The 12,179-nt window shown below is 43.8% G+C and overlaps 1 protein-coding gene across 1 annotated transcript in view; it reads left to right on the plus strand.

Annotated features, from left to right (window-relative positions):
• The window catches only part of DNAH9 (dynein axonemal heavy chain 9), a 273,515-nt gene that overhangs the window by 184,368 nt on the left and 76,968 nt on the right, over positions 1-12,179 (plus strand). The window contains exon 49 of the mRNA XM_064495271.1: positions 5,403-5,663. Coding sequence (XP_064351341.1) covers positions 5,403-5,663 — 261 coding nt within the window. The remainder of the gene's footprint in view (positions 1-5,402; positions 5,664-12,179) is intronic.

Genomic DNA, 12,179 nt, shown 5'->3' on the forward strand with positions numbered 1-12,179 from the left:
CCTAACATATAATTCACTGATATGTTTATCTTTGCTGCCTGTACTCTTCTATCGGATACAAGCTTTGTAAGAGAAGGAGCCCTTATCTGTTTTGTTTGCTGACGTTTCCCAAATGCTGGAAACAGTGCCTGGACAGAGCAGACACTCATTAAGTATTTGCTGAAGAAATGAATGAATGAATAGCATTCTGCTTAGTCTCCCTGACTATATTTTGGCAGCATCCAGACCAGCACTAGCCAATCAAAAATCCTGCAAGTCATAGATGCAGATTTAAAAATGGTTTCTAGTAGCTGCATTCAAAAAAGTGAAATAGATCAATTTTATTTTAATTATGTATTTTAAGAGTATATAATTTTATCATATATTTTTTAAAAATATATGTTATTTAACCCAGTCTATCTAAAATATTATCATGTGAACATGTAATTGATGTAAAAAAGCTATTAATAACTTTTATATTTACCTTTATATACCGATATACTTTAAATATAAATATGATTTTATATTTACCGTTTTTTCTGCAAGGCTTCAAAAACTCGTGTGTATGATTACACTCACAACACACCTCAGCTGGGATAGGCCACGCTGTAAGCGCTTGCAGTCTAGATACTGCCAGGATACAGTCGGGGACAAAGTAGAATTTTAAGCCACCTTTTAAGCGCTCATTAACCACGTGTGGCTTGTGACTACTAAGCGAGGCAGCGCATCTCCAGACGGACCTCTCTCCTGCTCTTAGAGCGAGTGGTCTTGCTCAAACCACGAGTCCGAGGGCTCTCCTCAGTGATCTAGATGCTACACTTCCGGCCCTCTGAACCTTCTAAACTGTGTGCCTGCACATAGCTCCATTGCCCCCTCTTTCCTTCCGCACTGGCCCCTGAAGTCCGTCAGTACTAACCATTAGAAGTTCCCCTAAACTCCACAGCTTGCTTACATCCTGTGTCTTTACATGTGCCCCCACCTTGTCAGCTTGTCACTGTCCTGGCCGAGAAAAATGTGCTGCTCCTGCCCAGAAGCCCTTGCTAAGCTCTGGGCAGTTACGCATTCCCTTCTCTAGGCTTCCATCCTCGGACTGTGTTTCTTCTCTTGCGTATATTGTGCCAGACCGTTAACCAGTCCCTCAAGGGCAGAAGTCAGGATTTACTGGCACATAGTAGGTGTTCTATAAACCGATAGATGGGTGGATGATCGCTGGATAGGCAAGTAAACAAATGAACAAGTTCTAAAATCACCTACAAGCTCAGAGAGGGGTGGAGAATGGGTCTTTTGCAAATACTGTTCCATGATGTATATGCCAAACTTATTCATGGTTATAATGACGATTGTTCTGGTAAAAATGGTATCTGGGGTGCCCAGCTTTGATACACACCCTTCGTCTGGGGAATTATTCCTTTGGTAGACGAGGACTCAAGTACGTCACCGTCATCTTGGTATAAGGGTGATGACATGAATTATATGGTCAGTATCCTTCAACCCAATGTGGCAGCTGAGGCTAGATGAGTCTCCGGATGCAGGCTCCGACAGACCCCGCACTTCTCTAGCAATGACAGTAGTGTGAGAAGTACAATAATGGCAATAAGTTAACAATTGTATGATAATCTAACGTTTAATAAATTTTAGACTTATAATTTCATGCTTTGACTCAGATGGTCAGGAATGTAACTGTTTTTCTGTAACTGAATTTAACTTAGCTGTGGCTCCATCTTTTTTCATTTAAGAGTAGAAACTGGAAGAGCTTTCTACTCTTAAATGAAACAACATTGTAAAATGATTATAAATCTATAAAAAATGTTTAAAAAAAAAAAGTAGAAAGCTCTTAGTCTTACGTTTCAGGTTGACTTGATCACTTCAGGTTAAAACCGCAGGTCTCTGGAGGGCAGTCAGTTCTCTCTCTTGACGTGGTCAGAGCCCCACACTGACTGGGGTCTGTCTTCAGCTCTCACTGACGTCCACACCTCTGTATGTAACTCAGGTGTGTTCATGCAGAGGGGGGCTGTTGGATTGAAGAAATATTCGTAGAAGGCCTATAGGCCACTGCCAACTCTCTGCATGTAGGATTTAATCCACAAATCTCTCAATCTGGAAACTTTTAAATCCAGTTTATCTTGAGGTTTAAAACACCCTCAGACCACCAGACTTACCTGAAGTTGGCAGTTAATAATTTATGATGTTGTATTTGTCAGGACCCTTTTGGCTGCAAGTGAAAAAAAAAAAACTAACTCAAATTCACGCAACAAAAAGGGGAAAAAATGAAAAGATGAAATGGACAGGAAGGGAGAGAAGGAGAAGGGTGGAGAAGGGGAGAGAAAATTTTGAGATTACATTATATACTTATCAGCATTTTTTTGATGACAACTAACCAAAATCCAGCTAAAGTTGGTTTAGACAAAACAAAATAAAAAGAAATGAATTGATTCATGTAATTGAAAAGTGCGGGTTACGTTTAATTTGGACAGGGCTGGAGTTTGATACTCACTAGATGTCCCTGCTCAGGCAGGCAGCCCCATGGCCCTGAAATCTCAGGCTAGTGTTCCGTCTGCTTTGTAACTCCAGTGTAAAAGGAGCGCTTCCTTCCTGGGGTTTTCAGCCAAGTTCCGGGGCTGGCCCTGATCGGCCTCCTTGGGTCATCGGTTTGCCCGGAGCTGAACCAATCTCCATGACGCGGACACTCCCCTTGGCCAAGCCAGGGTCCATAACCACCACCAGGCAGCCTGCCTGGTATACAAAGACTTGGGAAGGGGAGGCCTCCAAAGAAGAAGCAAACCAGAGTGCCAGAACATGGTTTGTTTTTGTTGCTGTTACCAGGCAGGAAAACATGACACATTTACTATAGATGGAAAACATCTATGTCTAAGAGGAAAGCCTGCTTGAAGTCCAAATTCATATCAGAGAGTGCTGGGCAACTATATGGATTCCGAGTCAAGAAGGAGGCTGTCTCTAGGCCTCCAGCCCTCAGTGCAGTACTTTTTGGGCTATTGATTATCCCGGATTCCTTCTCATCCTTCTGGAGCCCTGGGTGGAAGGTCCTGGGAAGCTTGGCCTCTCTCTGTAGCATCACGTGCCTGGGCATTGAAGGAGGGAGGGTTACCCATCACCATCCTAACATCCTCCACCCACCCACCCAGTCAGCATCCTCCCCTGGTCAGTGTTCATGGGGCCAGCAAGGCCGAGGGAAAGGGCCTCTGCAGTGCTGTGGAACTTGCCCTTTCACTCCTCCTACCCAGGTGTGGGAGTGTCTAAACAAGAAGAGACACAGAGGGTGGCTTGAATGCTTTGAATAAGGAGAAAAGAGGAGAGAAGAATTTAAAGTGACCTATTTCAGTTTCCTGTTCTATTGCAGAAAAGCCATAAAATGAACCTGAGCTGTGGCTTCTCTGTAGCCTGCGTCTGGCGGGCAGGACCCTCATGTCACTCCATGTCACCGCTTAAGAGCTATAAAGCCCCATTCACAGAGCTGGTGATTATTCACCTTGGGCCTGAGGTCATGCCATATCCACAATCGATAAAACAAACGACAATAACAACAACCAAAAGGAAAAAACCCCACTTCAATTTTCTCAAATCTCTCAAGATTTAAAAAGGAACAAAAAGTTACTGGTGTGTTTGCTGACTGGAGTGATTATGTGGTTCAATCATTTTGATTTACAATTGCATCTTTGTCCTTGTAGAAATAACTCTCTGCAGCTGAACAACGGGAGATGGAAATGGATTAACCTTCCAACATGGGCATATAAGATGCGTTCTAGGGAGCAGGCCTCCATTTGAGGTTAATGCAAAGTCTCCAGTTTCTATGAATACACAAAATTAAAGAGCATTCTTTTTTTTTTTTCCGCCTTCATTTTCTTTTCTTTTGATCTGCCATGAAAAGGGAATTACCAGCAGCATCTAAGCCTCCGCTTTATTTTTCCCCTTGCGCATTTTGCATCATAAAGCGCTTGAATCTGTTTGACGTGTTCCAGGAGCTCTGAATCTTCAGCTGTTACGTGAAATAGACTTCAGAAAAATGAGAGACAAGAGGTCATTCTGGAATGTAAAGTTTATGGGCCACATTGCAAACACAATTGGCTTTTTTTACTTTCCAGAAATAAATAGACCTGAGTGTCCTCTTTGCACGTGAAAGGGCCACGACACTAGGCCAGCAATTCTCCAAGCTCGGCAGGCATCAGAGTTACCCAGAGGGCCTGTTAAAACAGAGATTGCAGGTCCCCACCTCCAGAACTTCTGATTCAGTAGGTCCAGACTGGGCCTGAGAATTTGCGTCTCTAACAAGTACCCAGGTGATGCCAGTGCTGCTGGTCCAGGGACCCCACTCTGAGAACCACCACCCTGTACTGAACACACAGAAAACTGCTGGTCTCTCCTCAGCCGATCAGGGAGTAGAAGGTTGTACTCCCATGGCTCCATTACTGCCTCCAAATGCACGGAAATATGGAGGCGAGGGGGAGCCCCACTGGCCCGGATTACTGGAACCCCTGCTGTCCCACTTCAGCCTGGCCACCTGCTTCCCGAAAGGACGGTGGAAATAGACCAGGACCAACCAAGTGAGAACTAGCATAAGCTTACTCAGAGCTTGCTGTCACAAGGGAGTCCGCCACCATGCTTCACGCTTTAGCAGAGACAGAAAGCAGGCAGAGGAGTGGGAGGGCCTTATGGTGTGAAGAAAGACTGTTCCCAGATGGAGGGTGTGTATTTGACTTTGTCTCATTGGTCCTAAGTTGGAAGCAGGGACGAAATTAAGAAAATTGTCAGTTATTAATCAAGTCCTGGCCATTTTGGGGCTGATTGTTACAGAGGTTCTTGCTTGTCTTCCTTGACTGTTATCTAGACAGTAACAGCCTACAAGCATGACTTGCAGCAGGCGGGCTTCCTGAGCTAGTTCCCAGGGCAGGCTGCTGCAGGTTGTGGGTCAGAGTTCTGCCTGGATATATGGTCTGGCCACTGCCTGTTCATATATTCCATCTTTCAGGATGCACAGTAAACACTCCCTTTTTGTAGCTTGCTAAATCCTTGGTACATTCTACACTGGCCAATTTCAATTAAAGAATGAATGATTTTTATTAAGGACCTACTGTGTGCAGAGTATTATGCTAGGCATATGAAGTTTTATAAAACATAGGCACCCAACTCAGTAAGAAGCAGTCTAAGTCATGTGGGCAGCAAGGAGAAAGAAAGATGGGGCAGATGCTGCTTAAACTGTTCCAGCACATTGACTGCAGAGGGGAGAGGAAGAGGGAGTCCAGCGTTCCTTTCCTTCCCCGGGTCAGGGAGCTTGGTCCCAGCTGAGAGCTCAGCTTTGCGCCTTCACATCAGGAGTTGGCATTTTTCTCTGCTCTGCAGGGTCAGATCCCCACGGTCACGTCTGAAGTCCCTCTACCCTCAGTAAACCCGCTGCTTCTCTGCTGCAGGTGGATGATCTGAAAGCCAAGCTGGCCACACAGCAAGTGGAGCTGAAGCAGAAGAATGAAGATGCAGACAAGCTGATTCAGGTGGTGGGTGTAGAGACTGACAAGGTGAGCAGAGAGAAAGCCGTGGCAAACGAGGAAGAGCGGAAGGTGGCCCTCATCATGCTGGAGGTGAAGCAGAAGCAGAAGGACTGTGAGGAAGACCTGGCCAAGGCAGAGCCGGCGCTCACAGCAGCCCAGGCAGCCCTCAACACCCTCAACAAGGTAGGAGGAACATCTGGGCACCTGCTCGCCCCTGGGGAGGAGCAGTCTCCCCTGACCCGGAGGCATCCCAGGACCTTGGTGTTCCAAAGAGATACAGGGCCAAGTCGGGAGGGCTTGGCTGGGATCCAGCTGTCACTGGTTTAGTCATTAAGCAAACAAACATTTATTTAAGCTGATTATGTCAGGGTCCACGAGCTACCAATGAAATCCCAGAGAGGTGAGTCTGAGAACCGATCAGGACAGGAGAGGCCAACCGGTCCAGCTTCCCCGCTTCACAGGTGAGAAAGCCAGGGCCCAGAGGAGAACTGACTTACCCAGAGTCACAGGCCTCAATATTAGAGCCAGACTTGAACTCACCTCTTCCAAATCCAAGCCCAGAGATCTTCCAGCTGTGCACCCGATGGTCATTTCACCCATTATGTACCAAAGGATGCACCAGCCTTTTAAAGCCCTATGAAAATGTTTAAGATATGAGACTAAAATAAGACGTGGTCTCCAAGATATAAGAAAAAATCTACAAAATCAGACTTGGCAAGTATCCGGTTGTCAACACCATGTAACTGTGTGTCAGTTAAACTCAGCGTATATACATGACCGTTCAGGGCACAACCATGACTCAATATGTATTTAGGGCAGGGGTTTGTTTGTTTGTTTCCTTTAAGTTTATTCTGTGTGTTGGGGGAGCATGTGGTTACTACTTCTTCCTTTTAGAGTTTTGACAACTAACCTTCTTTCCCATTTGGGTGACCGTGGCTGAGAGGCTAAGCAAGAAAGGCAGTAAAGGGGGCAGACAGACTCGTGTCATCAGAGAAGGACTGGAAAGCTGACCGTTTATCGGGATGTGCACACAGGCTCTTTGGAGACCTCCCGCCAGTCACTGGGTCTCTCCCCTGCAGGATGCTTTCTCCTCCTTCTCCTGAGAGTCTAGCTGTTCGCCTTTCACATGGACCACTTGTTGGTCAGGGACTAAGACGACCTATGCTAGATGCGTCGTGCGCGCAGCTCCCCTCCGCTCCACAGGAGACATCTGTGCCTCCCTTCTCCAGACAGGCGCTGAGAGCGCTGGCCACCCACTCGGTGAGCTGCCCCTCGTTCACCATCGGGGGACTAGCCAGCTGTTCTCAGCATGTCGATTTGTGGGGTGTAAGCTGGACCCCAGTCCACTGTGTCACTCAAATTGCGGGGGAAACATTTAAGCTGAGTAGTCTCTGTGAAGCTCTCTCTCTAGACCTGATGTGGAAGGGGCCGATGCCCCACTTCCTCCCTTAAAGGCACAGTGGGCGGGACTCACCAGCAATTCTCACTAAAAATTCTCTCTTCGTCTTCGGTGTCCTGACTCTTAGATACCCTCATTGCAGGGGAAAGGTTTGAGTCAAAGCACTGCTTTCATTAGTTCTATGCAGCCATCTCATACCTCCCTTTGGAAGGTAGCATCTCTTGGCTTAGGGCCCAGTGAATCTGAGACTAAATTGGGGACATTGTAAAGTGTATAGTTACATATAAATTGCATTTAATGTGAGATATGAGTGCATTTTAGTATTTTTTTTATGATGTGGGATGAGAGTTCCCTAAAAGTGAGTACCTATAAAAGCCTTAAATGGGCCTCTACCCTCCATCAATAGGGAACACAAGATTTCTCCAAGAAATCTGTGGTTATCGTCAGGCAGACTGGGAAGTGGAGGTATAGCCCACTTATGCCACCACTTCTCAGTCTGGACCTTTTAATCCAGCCAGGCCAGCCTCTCCCTGACCCCTCACAGCAGCATCCGTTTCAACCACTGGGCCTCTCATCAGATGGTGCTGCACTGCCACCATCTAGGAGTCCCTCTCCTTTCATCTCGTTCTGTCTAAATACTGCCCATATTTCAAAATCAAACTTACATTCAAGATCAATCTCTCCCTTTTTTTTTTTGATTTCCAGAGCACAAAAAAGAGACCACTTTATTTATGCACCCTCATGGAGTATTCAGTGATCATTTCTTGCCGAGAAGATGAATGTCTTTCATAAGATCTTTTGACACAGGATTATATTTTCTAAGATGAGCTGAGTCCCCGTACTGGCTAAACTATTCACTCTGTGTGGCTCTAGGGATGGTTTTGTCTTCTCTGAGCCTCCATTTCCTCATCTGTAAAATGGAGGTAATAGTCCCCACTAGGTTGGTACAAGGATTAAAGGAGATAACGAACGAAAAGCAGCTGAGAGTTGGCAGCCAGTCAGTAAGCGTTTGTTGTCGGTGATGGTGTCGTTATGACCAGTGACATCTCTTCCATTTGCTTCCACAAGGCTGGAAACAGCGAGAGCCCGTAAGTACGCTTGATTAGTTCGCTGGCTAGTTACCTGATCATTATTAGTAGAAATAAACGCTTAGAGATGAAACTCATGGAAATGATGGGAAAGGATTCTGAAAACAGCACTGGACTTGACGTCTAGCTGCCTCTGCCACAGAGGAAGTGAAACTCATTTTTCACGAGTGCCTACGTCGTACTGGACAGTGTGATGCGTGCTGTCTTCTGACCGGCTGTGTAGCCTGGCACAAGTCATGGAGTTCTTGGCCCCTCACTTTCTCTTCTGTGTTACACAGAAAGGGGCAAATAAGAATTAATGGGCTCTTTATCTCACACTCCCATCCAGTCTCTTAGCAAATTGTGTCCATTCCACCTTCAGAATATATCCAGAATTCAGGTGCTTTGTACCGTCTCTCCTGTGACCACCCTGGTCCCAGCCACCATCACCTCTTCATTGGACTATTACAGTAGCCTCTCAGTTGGCTCCTTGTTTACATCCTCGTTCCAGTGCTGTCTCAAATTTTTCTACATTCACAGGACTATGGTATTTAAGGACCACTTCCCTATTTTCTCATCATTTTCAAAGTTAACAATAAATCTTTAGTTAATACATAAAGAATACCTGTAAATCAGAGTGTGGCAGTGAGTCTCTGCACATTTTAAGTCTCTGCTTTGGCAGTTTTATTTCACTTTTATAGCTCAACTGAAATAAATCCAGGATAATTTTTCCTGCCTTTAGTTGAAGAATGGTTTTGCTTGCAATTTCATGGCTTCTTTTTTTCTCCCAACAAAGTTACTTGGCATTTTCTGTTTATTTCCTATGTATTTCGTAGAGTAAGCTTATTTTTTTTATTATACAAATAACATACAATGGCACTTTTACCAGTAAAACTAATTCAAGTCGCATAGAATGTATAGGGTAAAATATAAAGTTGCCCTCCTTTGCACTCCAGCCCCAGTCCTCTTCCAAAAGAGGACTCCTGGGATAATCGGAGCTGTACCTAGTCCAGCAGTTTTTCTGTGTATTTATATTTGTGCAAAGGCACATGTAAAATCTATCACATTTAAGTACAACTGGGTTACGGCAGCTTACTTTTCCTCGCAAAACAAGACTGTTTCATGCCAGTACGTACTTTGAAACCTTATTTAGTGCTTTGTAGTATTCCATGCGATCATTGTACTTCACTTTATTTGGCTATTTTTCTATTGTTGTATATTTTGTTTCTCTCTTTGTTTCCAATACATATATCCTCGTGCATACATCTGCACTGTATACATGCAAATATTTCTTTGAGCCAAGTAAGAAATACAGTGGTTTGGAAGAACAACATGGCAGGCTGAATAATGCCTCCTCCACCCCCAAAGCTGGTCACGTCCTGATCCCTGGGATCTGTGTTTTACTGCATATGGTGAAAGTGTCTTTGTAGGTGGGTGATGTTAAGGATCTTGCGATAGGGAGCTTATCCTGGGTTATCCAGGTGGCCGCTAAATGCCATCACAAGGGTCCACAGAAGAGGGACAAAGAGGTCAAAGGAAGAAGAGAGTGAAGTGATGACAGGAGCAGAGAGGGTGGAAAAGCTAGTGTGATGTGCGGTCATGAGCCAGGGAATCAGCCAACTCTGTAATCTGGGAACGGAAGGAACAGGGTCTTCCCTTCAGCCTTCAGGAGGAGCCCTGCCCACGTCTTCAGTTTAGGAATCCTGACCTCCAGAACTGTGAGGTAATACATGAATGTGTTTTAAGTCACTGAGTTTGTGGTAATTTGTTACAGAAGCAATAGGAAACTCACGTAAACAGTATGCTCTTTTTTAATAAATAATGCCCAGTTTCTGTCCAAAATAGCTGTTCTTGCTTATAGTTCTACATACTGCTTTCCCCACATCCTTGCCATTGTAATTTTTCTCAATAAGAAAACAAAAAATTTTTATTAAAAAATTTTTTAAATAGTTTGATTCTAATGAGACTAGGTACTTTTTAAAATATTTAGATTCTTCTTTTGTCTGTTATTTTTTCAGATTCTTTGTCCATTTTCTCATGAGATAATTTCCCTTTTTCTTATTTACAGTTTTTTAAAATAAATTTTCACTATTATGTCTTGGTATATATGTTGTAAATATTTTCTCCTATTATTTGACTTTTAACAAGTTATATAAAAAGTAGATTTCATAATCGAATGATTTTGAGAATTCTAGGGTTACAGAGTTTAACAGATTTCTTTCCTACAGGACTTTTTGAGGCCTTTGTTATGTGATAAGCTTGATACTAAAAGTGACAGAGAGAGCACAGAAAAATAAAACCTCAGATTAATCGAATTTATGAATAGTGGTATAAGACATCCATATGAAATGCTAGTAAATGAAATCCAGCAATTTATTCAAACAGTAACATGTACCAACTGGTAAGTTTTCCGTATGTAATCCTACACCTATGAACATACCCAACCGTGGTCAAAGGGAAAAGCTCTGTTGTCATCCTGAGAGATGTCAGAATGGCCCTTAACACAACCCAGCATCCATTCCTATTAAAACTCTTATTAAAGTAGGAATAAAAGGCTATTTGGATATTTTACTAACACACAGCAATCCCAGTCCAGGAACAAAACATCCTGTCTAGTGGTAGAGCATTAGCGAAATTCCCATTAACATAGAAAAAGCGCAGTAATGACCACTTCACTACTATTATAAAACAATTGTCCTAGAATTTCTAGCCAATGCAATAATAAATGAAAAATGGTAATCATGTAAATGTTGTAAAATACTAGACAAATGTATTGTTATTCATGGATGTCATAAAAATATAATAAAACAAATAAAAGGGAAGGGTTAAGGGCCCATTACAGAATTTAATAGCTTTCCTGATATCAGCAGTAGCCAGTTAGAAAATTTATTTTCAAAATAGCAACCAAAACACACAGTAAAAATAAGCATAGATAAATGTGTTAAAACTATGTAATGACAACTACGTATCTTTTTTGAGTAGTATAAAATATGAATAGGCAGATAGGTGTACCAAGTTTGGTCAGGGAAGATTTAATATTATAAGGATGTCACTACTCCTCAAATAATTTATAATTTAAATGTAAGTCTAATTTAACTCCAGTTTGATTTTTGGCTTATTTATGTCTAATATCATTAAAAGGTCGTATCATTTAGCCAGCTATTAAAAATTTAATAACCTAAGTGCCCAACAATATGGAGTTGGCTAAATAAATTATGGCCAATGTTATGATACCATTTTCAACCTCACATTGAAAAAAAAAATGTAATAGTGTTACCAGATGTTGAAAAGAATGAGAGTGTATACAGATCCTCTCAAACACTGATGACTAGTATTGAAATTCCTGGAAAATAATCTGGTAATGTGTACAAAGAACATTAAAAACGTTCTTATCCTTTGACCTAACAAATCCACTTCTAGGAATGTTATCCTAAAGAACTTATCTAAGATTTTCACAAAGATTTATATGGAATGCCCAGCAAAGCATTATCCATATGGTAAATTTGTGGAAATGACCTAGGTTTCCAAACATTGAAACTTGATTTATGCCTCATCCCTCTGATGGTATACTGTCTCCAGAAATCCTGTTGAAGAGGAACAACCGGTGACTTTCCGTCAGACCTCTTTTTAAAATGATCAGTAAGTTCTGCTTGTACTAGCTCCGAAATATGTCCCAAATCCAGCCCCTTCTCACCGTCACACCAGGAAAAGCCTTAGCCCAGCGGCCGCAGCCTCCCGTACTCATCCTCCACGTGCAGGCCTGCCCCGCCACGGGGTTCCTCACGGCAACCCCCTCTCAAAGCAAACCCTGTCATTGCAGCCCCTGCCCACACCCCTCCACTGCCTTCCCGCTGAAAGTAGAAGAAAATCAAACTGTCCAGTGGCTCTGGGCCCCCTCGCAGTCTGGCCGGCCTGCCTCTCCGCCCTGCCACTCCTGGCCATCACGCCTGCACAGCGGCCAAGCTGCTTCCACAGCCGGACCGAGCGCTCGCAGGTCCACGTGCCTGCAGCAGCCCCCTGCGGACCTCTGTAGCACTGCCTCCTTCCTGTCGCTTACATCCCAGCTGGCATGGCATGCAGTCCCAGTGGCCTTCCCAGAGCTCCCCCCGAGTGACAGTGGCGTCATCGCTCCCCAAGAATCCACTATTCCATTAGCCCTCTTTCTTCTCAAAGCACCTCTCAGTTTCCAGTGTATCAAAGGTTGGCTTCTTTTTTTACCCACCTCCCTGACCT

Source organism: Camelus dromedarius, chromosome 16 (assembly GCF_036321535.1).
Source record: "Camelus dromedarius isolate mCamDro1 chromosome 16, mCamDro1.pat, whole genome shotgun sequence".
In the NCBI taxonomy this organism is placed as follows: domain Eukaryota; kingdom Metazoa; phylum Chordata; class Mammalia; order Artiodactyla; family Camelidae; genus Camelus; species Camelus dromedarius.